The sequence below is a fragment of the Dinoponera quadriceps genome, unplaced genomic scaffold, assembly GCF_001313825.1.
Source record: "Dinoponera quadriceps isolate SergipeBrazil2010 unplaced genomic scaffold, ASM131382v1 scaffold3289, whole genome shotgun sequence".
Lineage (NCBI taxonomy): Eukaryota > Metazoa > Arthropoda > Insecta > Hymenoptera > Formicidae > Dinoponera > Dinoponera quadriceps.
In genome coordinates this window covers 1,236,733-1,254,096 of record NW_014558238.1, presented here as the reverse complement: position 1 = coordinate 1,254,096, position 17,364 = coordinate 1,236,733, and the positions used below count along the sequence as shown (strand labels likewise).

At 47.9% G+C, this 17,364-nt stretch overlaps 2 protein-coding genes across 4 annotated transcripts in view; one reads left to right on the top strand and one right to left on the bottom strand.

Moving 5' to 3' along the window:
* LOC106749749 overlaps window positions 1–9,343 on the top strand; it is a 20,041-nt gene extending 10,698 nt beyond the window's left edge. The window contains exons 2-11 of the mRNA XM_014629485.1: window positions 534–661; window positions 737–876; window positions 973–1,102; window positions 1,256–1,393; window positions 1,473–1,649; window positions 1,798–3,231; window positions 3,884–4,032; window positions 4,447–4,823; window positions 5,248–5,517; window positions 5,941–9,343. Coding sequence (XP_014484971.1) covers window positions 539–661; window positions 737–876; window positions 973–1,102; window positions 1,256–1,393; window positions 1,473–1,649; window positions 1,798–3,231; window positions 3,884–4,032; window positions 4,447–4,823; window positions 5,248–5,517; window positions 5,941–7,259 — 4,257 coding nt within the window. The 5' untranslated portion in view covers window positions 534–538 and the 3' untranslated portion in view covers window positions 7,260–9,343. The remainder of the gene's footprint in view (window positions 1–533; window positions 662–736; window positions 877–972; window positions 1,103–1,255; window positions 1,394–1,472; window positions 1,650–1,797; window positions 3,232–3,883; window positions 4,033–4,446; window positions 4,824–5,247; window positions 5,518–5,940) is intronic.
* LOC106749753 lies at window positions 9,034–17,364 on the bottom strand. Of its 3 annotated transcripts, XM_014629494.1 has the most exons (5): window positions 16,313–17,364; window positions 15,578–15,704; window positions 13,500–13,540; window positions 12,705–12,953; window positions 9,034–10,534 (listed from the first exon to the last, which is right to left on the bottom strand). In XM_014629494.1, the coding sequence occupies exons 4-5, from the start codon at window positions 12,951–12,953 to the stop codon at window positions 10,427–10,429; spliced, it is 357 nt and encodes a 118-aa protein (XP_014484980.1). In that variant the 5' UTR covers window positions 13,500–13,540; window positions 15,578–15,704; window positions 16,313–17,364; the 3' UTR covers window positions 9,034–10,426. The 3 variants fall into 3 exon arrangements, with proteins under 3 accessions (XP_014484980.1, XP_014484978.1, XP_014484979.1); XM_014629492.1 differs by lacking the exon at window positions 15,578–15,704; XM_014629493.1 differs by lacking the exons at window positions 9,034–10,534; window positions 15,578–15,704 and adding an exon at window positions 10,777–12,177.

Genomic DNA, 17,364 nt, shown 5'->3' with positions numbered 1-17,364 from the left:
AATTAATTTTCACAAGTATATAATGACAAGGTCGCGCCTTCCCCAGGTAATACTCTTCGTACAACATGGTAGCACTAGGTCACCGTCGTTTGCTCTTCGCCGACGATGTCATAAGCCACGATAACGATTATGCACAAATGGCGGGACTGGGAGGGAGACACGTTTTTTTAAAATACACACTGATTCTATCTAATTAATGGCGCAGAACTGCCCTTTGAATCCTTATGTTACGATAACCGTGAACCTCTGATATTTCGCGATGTCCCGTGTCCGGACGAGACGTTTGATTGATAAAATTGTGTCTTGTTTGTGGCGAATGTTGGTAAAATTGCGCCATACAAATCTGGCAAGGCACCCCGTAACTTGATGTAACGCGAATAATTAGCAGACATATTAAGGGGTAAAAAAAAAGATCCGTCTCCGTTGTGAAAACAGAGAGGCGATAAAAGAGGGGAATAAACCGAATACTTAATTGATCACTTTCGTGTGAATTTTATCTTGCTTCACAGATGTTTCGATCCTCTTTGTTGCAGGCAAAATGTTGCGAAAGACCAGAAAGCGAAAGTCGGAGGACGAAGACCAGGCGGCAGCCGATGGAACAGAGCAGGATAATAATTTCTTCTCCGACGAGATACGAGAGGAAATGGAGACAATGTGGGAGGTAATGGAGAGATCTGATCCTCTACATGATGGATCTCCAATTGTGCGAGTTTATCCCTCACGACGCCGTTTTCAGATACCGCAAATTTTCCACTTTCTCCATCTGACGAAGGAATCTCTCAATATACCTCAGTTGTCTATGTACGAAATGGAGAGGATGCTGTCGATACCGAGAGCGTCGAAGCAGTTAGCAAACATCATGACGTCTCTGTTAAGGTTGTTATACCGGTTGTACACTGAAGGTCATTGAAAATGGCCCCCCACCCACAGGTTGTTGGATGTCATAAAAGGTGAATCTCTTTGTGATTTCAGTTCTCCAATTACCAAAGCGAAGCTACGCAAGGTACCACCGATGCCATACGAATTTTGGACCAACATCCTGGCGCACAAAATAGCGAGTTGGTTCAAAGTTTATCACGCTAAGCACGAAGATGCCACCAAAGTACGTATTGGTTTACGTTACGAACCGACAAACACTTGTCACTTGCATAACGTTAAACACCCCTCGGTATCTCAGACATATTTGCAGATATCACATACACACGTACATATAGCACGCACAACAATGATTGAAAACGTGAACAAAGATTTTTAGGTTCTAGAGACTATCGGTGTCGAGCCGGAGTTTTGGAGCATCTTCCCCGACGCTTCGTTGCTCGACGGCAAAGACTTCGAGAATCTGAGCTTCAAGCAGAGAGTCTGGCTACTGAAAACCGTCTGTGATACGATCATGGTGAGTGCCCGCGGCAATTCTCCGGTAATGAGAGAGAGAAACGACTGCGTATATTGTTGTTCGTCCGACATTTTGGCAGCATACGAGGAAAACGGTGCAGGAGGACATGGCGAAGCAACCGTGGGAGGACCAATTCGAGACGGTTATGGGGGTCGACCGTTACGGGGCGAGATATATTTATTTTCCGCAATTCATCGTGAACGATCTCAGGATTTACAGGCTTTGTCTGGACAATAAAATCTTATTGACCGTCAGGGTAAGTCGTTGAAGCTTCTGATGCACGAAATGACGTCGGAAGGCGTCAACGTTACGTCCTCTGACGCCACTGTTTATTTTTACTTGGGTTACGTGTGTGCAAGTGCAAAGGTAGTGTCCCGTAGATTATTGAAATATATTTCTTACAGCCTGTCAGACCAAAGCAAGAGGCGAACTTGGAAGCGGCTAGTCCGCTTCACGCCAAGTTCAATAGATACAGAATGAGGAGAACGCAATCTAGCAATAACAGCAACAACAGCAAGAACTCGTCGGAACAAACGAATAATAGGCGCGAGAGTAGGCTCGAGGATAAAGAGTTACTTAGTTACAAGTCGTCTAACAACGACAGCGCGACGAGCTCGTTCATCAGCGAGGACACGAATCTAAGTAGCACGAGCACGTGTAGCAATAACAACAATATCAGTCTAGACGCGGTGAACAGAAAGCGTTGCAGGAGCCTGTCGAAAACGTCCGACGAGAGTACGCTGTCGAACGCGAGATCCAGCGGTTATGACACCAACACTTCCAGCGACAACAGGTCTCTCGACGACGACGACATTAAGATGTTCAAAGGCTTCTCCAACGTTCAGGGCGACAATTGTAAGATCGGGATGATCAACGAGATATTGGACGACTTGAAGTCGGAGATCGACGAGGATGTGAAGACGAACGGGTGCGAGAGCGACACCAGGAGCAGCGGTTTGACGTCGCAAGAGGACTTCGAAGGCTTGTGCAAAAAGGCGACGGGCGTTGAAGCAATGTTGACTGTTAAGAAAGACGAGAATGAACGCTCGATTGACACTGTGAGTGGCGGCACTTCCAAGACGGACGATGAGAAGCTGAACGACATGATCAGTGCCGAGAGTTCCAAGTTACCCGCCGGCGTATGTTCCAAACGTGTCTCAGCCGGTGATAATATATCAACGTCGTCCAAGTCGGACGACGAGAAGCTGAGTGAAACGAAAACCAACAATGGCAATATTAGCGATAATTGTAAGAGGAACGGTATAAGTAAAGGTAGAACTTTTAACGGGTCGCTACGCGAATCCTTTAGCAATAACGCGTCGTTGAGTGGAAAAGTGGCTAAGCGTAGAAGCGGAGCGAACATTTCCTCGACGAGCAAGGTAAAGTCGAACGATTCGAGCCGGGAGAGGAGTCCGCCCAAGAGACAGCTGAGGTCGTCTCGACACCGAGCGGCGCAGCATGACGCGAAAGACAAAGCCGAAGAGGTGAAGAAGAGGGAAGAAGGCGAAGGTGAGGCGGAGAAGAAGGAGGAGAAGAAACGGACGGAGTCGATAGACGATGCGGACGAAAATTCGTCCGCAGTCCGTGCGCGGTTAGAAGAGGCCATGAATGACGGTGATTCGGACGATGATTACGCGAATTCGGAGAATGGTATTAACGGTTACAATTTGCGAAGATCCAGGAGCCTGAAGACGAACGAGTGCAAAGAACACTTCAACAAACTGCTCTCGGATCTCGGCGTTTGCGATTTTCAATTAGTGGCCGACAGCGTAGAAGGACTGAGGGATCTTATTGCTAATTTCATGGAGCCCGATTTGAAGAACACTTCCACCGATACCGTAAGTTCGGTGTCGTTGAGGCTCCTGTTTCCTCGCCCGCAGCCATCTTGATTAATAACGTCGGAAGCGGGAAAAGCGAAAATTTTTATAAAATACACTGAAGTTAAAATTGTTGTGCCTATAAAGTGATGCTTGTGATCGATTATTAAGCGCATGTGTAAAATTTCCCGAAGAAACGTTTGCTTTAACACTCGATAAAGATAGCCTGCATGTTATGCGAATTTTAGTTATTGTTTAGTTTTTATTAATTGTTAAGGCAAAAGTACTTACAAGAGAAAGTATCAAAAGCGATTTTCCTTTAGCTGTGAGAACCAGTAAATATTCGTAGAATTAATTTGAAAAGATCATGAGAAAAGGTGGGCTGAAAAAGGAAGATCGCTTGCTATGTGAAATTTACGGTTATTTATTGATTTTTTTTTTTAGAATAAGAGGAAAGTTTTTTACAAATGTGTCCAGCCAGTGTCGCAAGTGTCACTTTATGGACATACCTTTTTATCTCGGCGTATTTCGCGAGAATCTTGTGGACACACGCGTTTTCTCGCTTCTAACGTCCTCAAACAAGCCGACTGCGAAGCGAGGAACCGAGAGAGCCTTGACAATTTCACCGGATACTCTCCGATTTGCCCGCTACAAAGATCCCGCGTGTTTACAGGCCGATATTATTCCTCTGTGCGAAATCAAGTTGGTGAAGAAACTGACCGAGTTGCTGGCTTCCCTGGAAGGCATGGAGGCCACCTTAAAGGATGCCGCGCGAAAAGCGAAGTCGAAGTTGCAGAGGGAATGGTCTAATTTTAAGGAAGGGTACGTATATCCCCACACGTCTCTTCCAAATCTTTCATCACGACATGCTGGATAATCGGCTGTTATTATTCGGCATTCGGTGTTGTATCCTCGCATTAAAAACCGGGCCTTAGAAAGATAAGGTTGCAAATATCAAGAGAAACCGTATGCATCACCTCATGGTTATCCACTCGTCATTAACTAACGCATCGCTATGCGAAATCGAAACGTTGATACGTGTTGTGCCTGCTTCGCGCACTTTCTTGGCCCACGCATCCTCACTCGTTCATGGAGAACAAAATCTCCGCCTGAACGCCTCTCGAAATGCTACAATCCTCGTGTGTGACTTTTCATGTGGGCCCAGGCCCACATTGTACCAGTAACATTAATCCCTGTGTCGAGCATGTATGGCAGACAAGCTGGTGTGTGTTGTAGCAATGTGGAGGATCAGGATTCATCCGGTGAGGGTGGTCTCAGCTCTAATTGGTGGGTTCTTGGATCGCAGGGCTGTCCACTGTCAGCTCCCGGAGACGCAACGTTACAAACGTTACCGCAGCCTGCCCTATCCCCACTTGGCTCCCAAAGCCAACAGCCGCGACTCGAAAGCAGCGAGCACGAGAGCGCGGGCAAGAAGCAGGGCCGCCGCGAGAGCCAGGAGAGCGACGGCAGCGAACGACAGCGAAACGACGGCGAGAAAGCGGAAGTCCTCGAGGTCGAGGGGAGAGAGCAAGAGGCCGGAGGAAAGGAACAGGAGCGAGAACGCAAGCGGGAACGTAAATGCAAAGAGAACGAGATCGCGTCTAATGACGAAGGTAACTTGCTTTTCTCGCTCTCACCTCGCCGTCCTTCTCCTTCGAGGAGAATCTTTTTCCCGGAACGCCGGATAAATATAACACCGTCTCTTTCTCTCCTTCTCGGCGCAGTTCGTCCAAAACAGTTTCGACCAAGTTCGGAGCACGCTCGACGCTCCAATGAGAGAACTTATTCTCTCTGAGGCTGCGTCCGTAAACTGTTTCGTTTCTCACCGTACCCGCGCTTTAATCCACTATCCTTTAATTTCGACTCAAAAGACGTGTGTACGTACACGCAAAATGTTGAGACCAACGTTGAACCAGGGTTCTAGATTCTTCGAGAGCGCCTGGTATTCGCGAGAGATATTCCTTCTCAAGATGTAAAACGAATATCCATAGAAAAGTACAGAGAAAAAACCGCGTTGTCTGTTTGTGCCCATGACAGATTCGGAACAACAGACGCGACGAGTGCTACGAGCACGCGGCGTCTCCTCGTACACCGAGCAATTTTACTCAGACGATGAAAGCGACCAGAACGAGCTGGAGGAATGGACCGACGTTGAGGCAGTCTACGCGGCTCCCGGCGCACCGGCCGATACATCCGCTCCTCACGCTGCTCCGAAAGTCCGACACACTGACAACTGGTCGGATACGGAGGACTCAGACCAAGATTGGCTTCTACCGGGCACTCGCAAAAGGAAAAATAAACGTCCGTGTGAGTGCCGTCGCCCCGAAAGATTTCCATGCAGAATACTTAGGCTGCTGTCAGGTACACTTGCACAGGTAGAACCGTGTCATATTCCGGGAAGGCGGGAAGAAGCGATGCGTGCACACAGGGCGTTAAGAAAGTAGGGGAAATTTCGTTCTAAAATTCGGAATTTCAAACATTTTCTACGTGCTAGCTATACGACTTTTGTATCGAAAGCACATTCGAAGCGTGACTTTGTAATCTGTACAACTTCAATTCAATTTCAATTTAGACAGCATCGTTCGTAGCACCACTGTTCGCTCTGTGACACGTCAATTTCGCGACCATATTCAGCCTAGTTATCCTACATGGAAGCCTGCGTCCTTCGTGGAGGAAAAGTCGACCGATAAGAAGCCCGACTCTAATTTCTAATTCGCACACCCGTTTCAGCTGCCAATCGAAGGTTAAAGTCGTTTCAACACAAGCTGCAGAACATCCGGGAGAATACACTGCAGAGCGGTATGGCGTCCGGCGCGCCCAGTCCCGCGAGGACCGGCAAGGATAAGCCCCGAGAGACGAAGGACGGTGACAAAGAGCCCAGGACGCAAACCCCGACCGATTCCGCGCGCAACTCGAACGGCCGCGAGCGTTGTATCGCGGCGACGCCCGCGGATCCCAAGCAAGCGGTGCCTTCCACGAACGCGATCTGCAAGATCGAGACGGTCGGTAGCGTGCATTCCGAGCTGGACATCAAAGACGAAGGGCCGATTTACGAGCCCGGCGGGGCTCAGTACGTCGAGAACAACTACGGTGCGCAGCAGAGCTACGCGGTGAAGACGAGCGGAGCCGGTTCGAGGCCCGTCAACTACTACATGATACCGCAGAACGTCGGCGTGCCGAACATGCCGGTGATCACCCAGCAGAACTACTACGTGCAGAAAACGCCGAATTACATAATCCGCAGGGATCCGCAGGTGAACTTCATGCCGTCGTCGACTCAGCAGCAGTCGCAGCCAACCGTGGTCTACCAGCAACGGGCGATATTGGCCCAACCAACGTTCGTGAACAACGTCACTTACGCGCCGTACGCGACGCAATCCCAGTACACGATGATCGCCGCCAAGCCTCCGATGACGAACCAGCAGCCGAGGCCGCAGAACCGACCGGCCGGTCAGCAAAACAGGCACATCATGCTGCGACCGCCTAACGTCATCATCAGGAACAACGCCGTCAACTGTCCGCGGCCCGCCGGCAACCCGAAATCTGTAAGAGGCAATGTGCAACGTACGGGCAACCCGAACGCGGTGCAGAGGCGCCGGCAAGCGCCGCAGACCTCCACGGACGGTAAAGGTCAGAAGACCACGTCCTTGATCGTGCTGAGCGACAGCGACGACGAGATCGAGATGATCATCACGGAGAAGAGCAACGCCGGCAAAGGCCCGGACAGGAGCAAAGCCTCGGCATCTTCGAGGAGCGCGGACTCGGCGAAGCAGAAGCCCACCATCACCTCGGACACCCTGATCCCGTCGGCGAAGGGCCTGATACCGCCGCAGATCCTCGAGCGAATGAACCAAGGCGGCATCTCCATCACTCCGGTGAAGAGCCCCGCTCCGCAGACCGCTCCGAACGCGAACACACAGCTGGTGGTGGTCGTGAACGAAACCGGGAGTCACTACGCGTTAGCGCTGCCGAACGGCAGCAAGCTCATACTCACGCCGGAGCAGGTGGCGCAGATCAGGGCGTCGAACGGCGGCAAACTCATCTTGTAAAAGTGCGCGTCTATGTGTGTGTGTGTGTGAATACAAACGGTATTCGTAGTCGGATCTTGTATTCGGGATCGTCTCATCCCCACCTGCTGCACGAGGCATTCGATGATGAAATCTTGAGGCGATCTTTGTTAAGGGAAATTTGCGAAGTCCCGACCGTATTTCCGCGAGAATATTGTCTCCTCGCTTCCAAATCGACGACGACCGCGGCGGCGGAGCCTTGAATATAAGATCGGACTATGAATACACTGCCTCCGACTCGTTTCCTAATCCGTCGCGAACCAGGATGATTTGCGACTGCTAAGCAAATGTGATACGCGACGGGTCGGTAAGGTAAATGTCGCCGATCGCCGGACATGTGACCTCCCCCCCGTATCCGGACGAGAACTTCTCACTGTTGAAAATCTCCAATTATTCAAGGTTTGCTTCTATCATTGTGTTCAGCATGTCAACTCGATCACATGTGTATCTGCTTCATGCGTATTACGATTTATGTATGCAGCACGTTATGACAGAATTGCACGAGCTCACGTTACTAAAACGCGACAGCTGTACGCATCAGTCTCGATTATAGAGAAAAGTTATATATTTCATCCTAAATATATCATTTATAAAGTGTATATAAAGAAATGTCACGATCATCGCGGAATCTTTATGAATAGGTCACGCATCATTCTCATCGATCGCAATCGTTTTAGCCGCATAATAACTCTGTCCGGATATTGGGTCGGGGAAGTCGAACAATCGGGGGTCAAACAATTGATCGGGTATTAATTCGCTCGTATTAAAATTTGTATTCCTTTTTGAACAACTTAATAAGCACGCGTATATCTTTCGATGTGTTGTGTATAATTCGAAATTTGTACACTTCATCTGTCAATGAAGTATATGATTAGATTATCTGTGATTAGATATATTTTATAGCGTGTATCATAAAAATCGCACAATCTCGGCCCTGCGTTGTTGAATTTGTCCTGCTGTTAGGACGTTTACCTTAACTTTTTATTTGTTCTTTTTTTTCTCTCTCTCTCTCCTTCCATACATTGTGAATTTAGTCACTAGTTAGGCGGTAAGAACCGGAAAAACAGAACTGACGTTGCAGAATTGTTCGGAGAGAAAGTTAACTTAAAGATCCTAAATGGAATATGTATTTATGTGAGGCAGGCAGTTTTAGCGCGATGCAAGTGAAATTTCCCGTTATTCTGATGTACAATCCCAAGGTATTGTTTCTTCTGGTTAAGTTCCCGCGGTGTACAGTTCACGTGATACTATTAAGTATAGTATACGGCGTTGCGAAGCGCGAATTAACGAGCTCCCATGAATCGTAGAAACTCATATTAATTTCTTCGTACCTCTGCGTTTGGAGAATTCCACTGAGAATACTAAAGAATTGTAATAATTAATATATATCCGATTGTTAGAGTAAGACATGTGAAATAAGATCTTCGTCATCGGCAAATTCGCCGCATTACCGCCGTCACGTAAGATTTATCGCAAATCGCGCTCGCGACGTTTGTAAAAAATGTGTACAGGAAATCCGTTTGGCTTGCAATACGGCGAAAAGAAATCGAATGAACTGTGTTCAGCACACACACAATTCGCAACCGACACTAATTTTGTAAGACGACGACAGACGCTCACGAAAAGATATATATATATATATATATATCATTAGTTATGTCTCATATATTTATAGCGAACCAAATTATTGAAATTTCACGAAAAAAATGTCAGGTAGACTGTCCGGCCTCTGCCGGACGATAAAAAAGACAAAAAGTATTAATTAGCGCGCGTTTCTTAGAGAAAAAATTATAGTGCATAATTGAATGACTAATTTTTACATGTAGTTCGTAAGGCCGTTATTCGCAGTAACGATAAGCGCACCGGGTTGACAAATTATAAGGCGGCCTCTCGGCTCGAGACGAATCTCGATTGAGATTTCAACTCGTCCAGTGTATCTGACACACACACACACACACACACATCTTCGACTAAATACCGCAACGTAAATTATATTGTAACCCGCTCCAACATCGGGGAACTATTCTTGAGGATGTCATCCTATAATAAATGTATTAATATATTGATCTGCACGAATTACACACATTCTTTAGTCACGCATATTAACGCTGGATATTTATTGATTTCAGGTAACTCAGCGTGTATATACGAGGGATATATGTATATCCGTAAATATATTACTCTCTTTGTTCCGCCTATATAAGTGTACAAGTTACGAACAAACGAAAGGGATAACCGCATGACCTATGTTACACGAAGAAAATCTCGCACTGTACGACGGGAATCACGTTCGTCCACTTGCGTTAAACCGAACGTTAGGAACGTTAGGTGGTTTGAGGCAAGCATCGCGAGAATAAGCGGTGAAAATAAATAGAAGCGATCATTATGTGGGACCCGCCCGCACGATCGACCGCTATATAAATATATAAATTGACTCTCTCTCCCTCTCTCTCTCTCTCTCTCTCTCTCTCTCATTAACACTTCGTCGACAAGGGTTGATTTCCGTTGATATGACTAATCGTTCGTTGCCCGGGAACCAGGCAAGAACTCGATTGCAGGAACAGAAAGATACTTTTAGGAGGTTCCTGCTCGGTCAATCGTCTCTCTCAGTTGTCTCGTTTGAGTTTCTCAACGCAACTGAACGTTCACACACGTTAAGTGTTCTCAGTCGCGGTGAACAGAGACGTCCTTTCTCGCCGTCGAGTTTTCATCCGGTCCTCATTTATCCGCAGGAACTGAGACATCTTTTTCCGCGTAAGAGAAAGAGAGAGAGAGAGAGAGAGAAAACGCGCTTCACTGGCGACGTTGCGAAGTCCGTGTAAAGCGCAGCGTTCCACCTCAGGTGGAAGAGAGAACGACAAAAAATGTCTGCAAGACTGATTTTTTTCATCATCTCGACGTCATTTCCGCGTCATCGTAATTTCCTGCTCTACCTGGGGGCGCCGTTGTGCCGTCGGAGAAGTGTTAATTACTGGATTGCAGGAACTGTCCGACCGATACTCGTCGTCGTATCGAACGTGCTGAGGCTGAGGTTCAAAAGCGTGCGAACACTCTGGGCGACTACAAATCGCAACACAGGCGTCGTCTCTCCGTCTCGCGGCCTTGGAATCGTACAGCCGCTTTCTCTCTCTCTCTCTCTCTCTTATTCCTTACACCTGATTCTTCCGCGCGTACGGTAAGTCTTTGTCGAAGGCCAAGAACTTGGACAGGCGTGTCCCGTTATAAGGCGTGTCGCTTCCCGGCGGATGAAGTCTCATCTAAAACAAAGGCCGACGTCAGACGGCGAGAGAGAGGGATAATTGATCCGCGCGATATAATTAACACCTTCCTCCCGCGCGCCACGCGAGACACGCGCGCGTTCGATTCGCTTATCCGCGCTCGGATGTTTAATATTACTGAGGAGAGAAGACTGTGTACGTACCGTCGCCACAAGATTTGCCTTCCCCCGCATTTTTCTCGTCAATATCTTGACAATAAGCGACGACGAAGAGAAATCATATAACGAGCAATATCTATTTATTCTGCAATGGTTGTTTATTTATGCGTGAATATATGTATATATATGTGCGCAGCGACATAAGAGAGAAGGGGGAGTTTTCGTGTATAAATAAGGAAACCGGTACGCACATGATTATCTCACATTATCTGAGCGGAACTCGAAGGTCGAGTCGGAGGTGGAACGGAGAGAGAACCCGCACGATGACGTCAAGAAATTAATGACGAGAAAACGACTTATAAAGACTCACTTTCCAATCACTTCACGTCATCGTTATTTTCCGCTCCGCACCAGCGGATTAGCCGGGTTCGAAGTTCGAAGATCGAATCACCACCCGAGTGAAATTTCCAGTTGCTTCGTCGCTGCTTGAAATTACTTCGATTACATGCAAATTATCACACCTCGTCGATTGGACTACCACACGTCGATTCCTTCGCCGTGATGCGCGCGGCTAATCATCCGTAACCGTTGGGGAAACGCGAATGCTAATGAATGATCGATCGGATGAATTGCTAACGGTGCGGCGCACTGGCATAGCTAATGCATTAGCTGGAGATCCGCGTACATGAAAGCAGCAATACTCTCCGAGAGAAGCTCCGTCGAAAGGGTTAATCAATCAATTACCCAGCTCCGTTGCGGTTAGTTTTATTAATAACGTTATAAAAATAAGTCCCCCTCAACAAAGCTCAAAAAATATGGAGCACCTCCGCTCGTCGTTCCTCGTCGGATCTCGTGTGTCCTCGGGTAAACTTCACAGAGAGATTCCCGCGAGAAAGAAAGAGAGAGAGATATTTATACGGAGGGTACATGTGTATTCGATCCTGTTTTTTCACAAGTGTCCTGTTCGGTGTGTTTGTTAATTCATTTCCTTCATTACCCACTTCCTCACTTTTCACGAGTATTCGACGAAGCGACAGACAGCGCGAGACGTCCTGGCCTCCTCCTGGATGTCCTCGGGATGTCCTGCGACACCTCTCTCAGGACATCCCGGACATGTTCGGGATAACGATTCTGGGACGTCCTGCGCCATCCGGTCCGATTAGCGTTGCTGGACGACGCTCTCCCGCGATTTCAGCGTAAACGATACTATCGATCGCGATGGTGATGGTGCGAGAAAATGGATAATGAGCGTTGACATTTAGGCGATGACTACTACCGTTATCTACTACGTCGCCGCCGTACTACTAAGTATTATTATATTTTTGTGAGTATCGAGCTCTCCCCTCGACGACGCAGCTCCGAGGATTAGTATGTGGTTGCGGCTTGGATTTTATTTGGATTTTATATGGTATTGCGTGTGCGTGGATTGGACCGTGCCAGCCTCTCCCGTGCGCCCCCGTTCTACTTCTCGACGTAGTCGTTGTCAACGGCTTTCGCATCCCCGTCCGGGCTACTGAATCGTTTCTGCAACGAGAAAGAAAACCGACACCAATCCGTTACAACACGCAGCGCTCTCGATCTGTTACGATGAGGAGAGGATGGCGGTGAGTCGGGTGCATTCTTTTTCTTTCTTTTTTTTTTTCTTTCGCCTTCCGTCTTTCAAGCTAGAACGGCGTTAGCTCTCTCGTTTTCGCAAGCTCGTAGCGTTTCACCTGGGCGAATATTATTAGCATAGTAGGCACCTGGCTTGGCCGAGAATGAATTTCAGCGACACGCAACCCGTACAGCACGCTTTATCCGACACGGACGCGTCCGGTGGACGTCCTTAGGACATGAGACGTCCTCCGGATGTCCCTGGGACGTCCCTCGGAGGTCTGTGCTGTATGGGAAGGAACGGTGGCTTTCCCCGTAGGCGTTTCCGTCGTGAACGAATTGCTCGCAGCATCGTGGGCGCGAGTGACTCTATCTCGATTGTTCGCGAGTCCGCTAATTTCACTCCGAGCTAACCAGCGAGCGAGCAAAACTCCCACCAACACGGAGCTGTCACTCACCATGATCCTGTACTTCTCCTTGCAGGCGTACTCGGTCTCGTCCACGTCGTTGTAGCAGTCGCTCTTGTAATCCTCAGGTATCGGCCGACCCTCGAACTGGCAGAGCCTGGACAACGGCCGCGCCTTGACTAGCATCTTCTCGAAACCGATCGGCTTGTGTTGCGGACAGTAAAACACGTCCGGGGTGTTCTTGTCGAAGACGATGCTCTTGCGCAGGATGTCGCCGCATTGCACCTCGACGAGGAGCATCTAATGCAGATAGAAAGAAGTGGCTGAGGGTGGTGTATCCGTCGGGGGGAGGAAGTCGTTTTCCCTCGGCAATTATCGCGATACTTGTGCACGCAACAATTATAATTACACCAAATAACACTACTCACGACGCGGTAGATGCCCAATTTTAATTTAATGTGTTAATAAAAATTTAACAGGTATAATTTCATGTATATTATAATTATGTATTTAATGATTATATATTCTATTCAACGGAAATATGTAATTATAATATTAGAGTAATTAATGTAACGTTTAATTACGTTTGAAACGCGTAATTATAATTTAACGAGGCAATTATATCTAATGAACCGGTCGTTTTGTTGAGCTTAAAGCGCGCGAGCGCGACTCATTTCGACAGCCGAAATTCACGCGTTCCGCGCGCGGTCTCGGCCAAACTCGGTCGGCGCGTATTTCGGCTTTCCCGCTTGGAACATCGCGCGCGGCGAAAACGATCGGCTTCCGGCAGGTGGAAACGTAAGAAGAAAAATTGCACGCACGGAATGAAAGTGCGAGATCACTTACGGCGAGTACGACGAGCAGGCGGCTGCAGACGTAAATGTTCCCTGCAAAAAAAAGAAAACAGACAGTGCGAAAAGCGTGAGTCAGCGCTGAAAAGTCGCGCAACGTCGGTGCGCTGTAAGGAGAAGAAAAAAAAAAAGAGAGGAGAGAAAAAAATAGAGAAAGGATCCGGAATAGCGCCGGCGGCGATCGATCTTGCGCAAATGAAACTCGCAATTCTGTCATTAGTAGAGGCAAGGATACGCCGAGGACGAGGGAACGCGCGGTGTCCGAGGTAACAATTCCCGATAACCTTCGCACGAATATTCATTTTCATCTTCATCTTGCACTCCAAATCTCTTGGAACGAGATAATAAAAATATCGCCACTCGGGATCGCAAGAGTGGGCTCAGAGAGGCAGCACAGTTAGTTTCACACACGTTCTTTAAACGTGTATGTAAATGTACGATTATGAAACATTACATATATTTAAAGAACGTATATGAAACTCGAACATCTGCAACCTGGGGAATGTTTAAAACTCGAACTCGAAGTGGAATCTTTAGGATGGATCGCCCATCAGTGCCGTGTTTTCAGTGGCGCGTCAAGGGAGCCGCTCATGAGTTTAGTATTCATCAAACGAAATTACGTCCTGCACATTTCTCATTACTTAAATAATAAATGTTAATTTGAAACGGAGTGGAGGTAGACATGTATACGCAATATTATATAAGATTTATATAATTAGTATAACTAGATTGCCATTTCGCTTTTCGAGTGAAATTTCGAATTCGAAGAATTTAGAAAGCGCAAGAGAGTATTCTCATCTTTAAATCATATTGTTATCGTTATATAAAAATGTTTTCACGAACGAATTCTCGTGAATTTAACCTTTCGATACTTCATTACGCACATGCATAAATTTACGTGTCTGATATGTCTATTATAGCACGTATTTTATAGCACTGTTTAAATATGCGAATCGAGCGATTCGCGTTCTCTCGTCGTTCGAATCCTCATAATTTATGCAGCTACCGATTCCCTCCGTGTTTGCAATCGTCGCGAAGGAGGGGAGAAAGGGAAAAGGAGAAAAGAAAGAAAAAACCAGCTTCCAGGCAGCCGTTAATCAAGCGACACCGAGATCGGGATTTTAGATAATTACGTTACTCGCAACGTAATTGCGATTACGTTCGCCGATAAAACTGTGTATACGCGCTCCTCTTCTCCCTGCCTTCCTTTTTATCTCCGTTCCCGCGAATCAATCAGCATACACAGTGAGTTTTCCTCGCTTTTCTAGGTCAGCGTTCACCACCGAGCGCATCACACGCGTACTTTTTTTCACGGCCAGCGGACACTCACGAAGCGTTACGAGAGTTTCTCCCGCTTCCACGCTAACCCGAAATTAATTCGCAACGGTGTTTCGGGTTTTCGATATCGGCGCGACCCGACTTTCCCCGTCATTTACGCAATGTCATGCATACAACATGCGCCTGGCCGTTGGTCCGTGCATTGGAGCGAATTCACGTCGTCCGCATGCGTCGTCGCACGCAAACGCGAGAACTCTCGCGTGCGACGACGCGTATTTTTCCCCTCACGCATTTTTCTTTTTTTTCGCCGCGACTCGCGCGCGATTTTCCCTTCCTGCTGGAAAGATCACGAAGTCGCCTCCATAAATTCCCGGCGAGCGCGCGAGGGAAGGAGTATCACGCCGGTAATAGTTCAGACAGACACACACACACACAAGCACGCACGCTTGCACAACGTGCAACTGCACTCTGGATGCGTTCGAACGTGACATTTTCATCGCGGGATTACCCATGGCATTTCGAGCAGCATCGGATCAATTATTCGCGACCGGTGCTCGCTACAAATTCAATCCCAAAGACAAAGACCAGAGGTCACGTCTAAAAAGAAGAGAACTATAAAAAAGAGAAATGAAATACCCAACAGGGAAAATATTCCCGAAACAATTTTCACGTCTAAAAGAGAGAGCGCTCCCGACGTCGCCGGGAAACCGATCGTCGAGATCGCTCGATCGTGACGAGACGCACGCATGTCCGAAAAAGGACCCAGGGACCCGTCTTGAGACCCGCTCTCTTTACCTGAACTAGTCCTGGAACTTTGCGCCTGCTCTCTTCAACACTAAGTTGTACACACTGAAAGAAGGACGCCTGGTTTCGCTGGCAATTACCAAGATTTGATCCAACGGTTTCAATCTTTGTCTGGTTACTGCAATCAAATCATTTAGTACTGTATATTATATATAGTATATGTATTACAGCATAGTGTATGTACCGAGTGACTTGGTTGCAGTGACCGAACAATTTAGTCGAAGCCGTTCGGACAGATCTCGTTTGCAATTGTTACGAAACTTTTCATTCGGTACGCCTGCTTCATTCCAAGTGCAAAACGAGCGACCTAGTTCAGTAGAAAAAGAACGGACTCTCCGGATACACAGGCTAGTTTTGGACGCTGAGGCGCGTCATTCTATCTTTCCTGCCGATTGCATGCCGAAGAAAGACAGAACGATGCTTTCAGCACGAAAGCGTCCAAAACGCACTCGATTATGCCCTTCTGATTCTCAGGCTGGAGTGACATTAACACGTTGCTCATGCAAGGAGAACGGAACGCGGAGTCGGACGGCCGCGGCCAGAATAAGGGCCCAGGGGATCGTCGCCGACCCGTGACGGGTGGACAGGTGAGAGACTCCGGCGCGAGGTCGCCCGATACGGGGCGCGATTTTGTTAGCCGATTATCCGACTCGCGCGTTGGAGATCGCGTAACTGTCAAAAACGGGCCTGATGAGTCAGCCTGACGGCCAGCTAAGCTCGACTTACCCATGCTGCTCGGGAGTTCGCACCTGTTGATCCTCGCGACACGGCGTCCCCTCGTCGACTGAGTCGCCGCCGCGTCCTTCCCGCGAGGTCCGCCCGTTAGATGGGACAGGCAGTGGCGGAGGCAGCCTTTTTCCCTCTAAGTCGCGTCTATCCGGCGTAGAGGCATAACTGGAAATGAGAAAGGACGGGGAAAGCACGGGGAAATACAATTCCGTCGGTGTAACTGAATTTCCCCCCGTTTTTCCCGGGGACCAGATGAAAATTCAGTTGCAAGATTCTCGCAGGCTTCTGATCACTCTGGTCACAGTAAATCGCATTAAAACTCGATCGAGACAACTGAGAAAAATTGGCCGAGCGGAAACCTCCCGTGGAAATCTCTCTATTTATACAACCGAATTTTCCTTCGGTTTCCAGGCGACGTGAAAAAATTCAGCTACGCTGACGGGTTTATTTCTTTCCTGGATACTCGTCATAATTAAAACACATGGGGGATTCGAAATGTGATATCGATTGAACGTGGTCACTTGAAGCGAAATTTCTCTATAAGATAAAGACGCGGATAATAATACCGTTTTCCGACCAAGATCGCATCCTTGAGAGTGTCTTGATCTGCCATTGGATACAGGATGTCTCAGATGTGGAAATCCGTACGTTTCACGTACGACCGACGGCTGCGCCAAAGTTCTTTCCTTTTATAGAAGTAGATATAAACCGCTGCGCGTCATCCTCGCGGATCGAGCCGATGAAATAATTGAGGGGCCGGAGTGGAGGAAGGCGTGCACGTTGGAGGAAATAGCTCGTATTTAAAACAACTCGGAATTATTCGTAGAAATTCGAAGCCACGGCTTCTCGGTGTATGGAACAAACGCTTATCTACTTCGAAATCCTTATTTCTCCAACATGTAAAATACCGTTCTCACTCTCAGCACACTTCGAGCGAGCGCTCTCTCATTCGATCAAACGTCGTGAATGCAGCAATATTCAAACGAATTTTCGGTAAGCGGAGAACTGAGAGGTAGGCGGGTTATGTGGGCAGGCAACCTCGTCTTTCC

Coding starts and splice junctions, on each gene's coding strand:
- LOC106749753 (XM_014629492.1), bottom strand. Junction 12,954..13,499: donor GCCTGCTCGTCGTACTCGCC/GTAAGTGATCTC, acceptor TATCTGCATTAG/ATGCTCCTCGTCGAGGTGCA. Junction 10,535..12,704: donor AGGAGAAGTACAGGATCATG/GTGAGTGACAGC, acceptor CCTTTGTTTTAG/ATGAGACTTCATCCGCCGGG.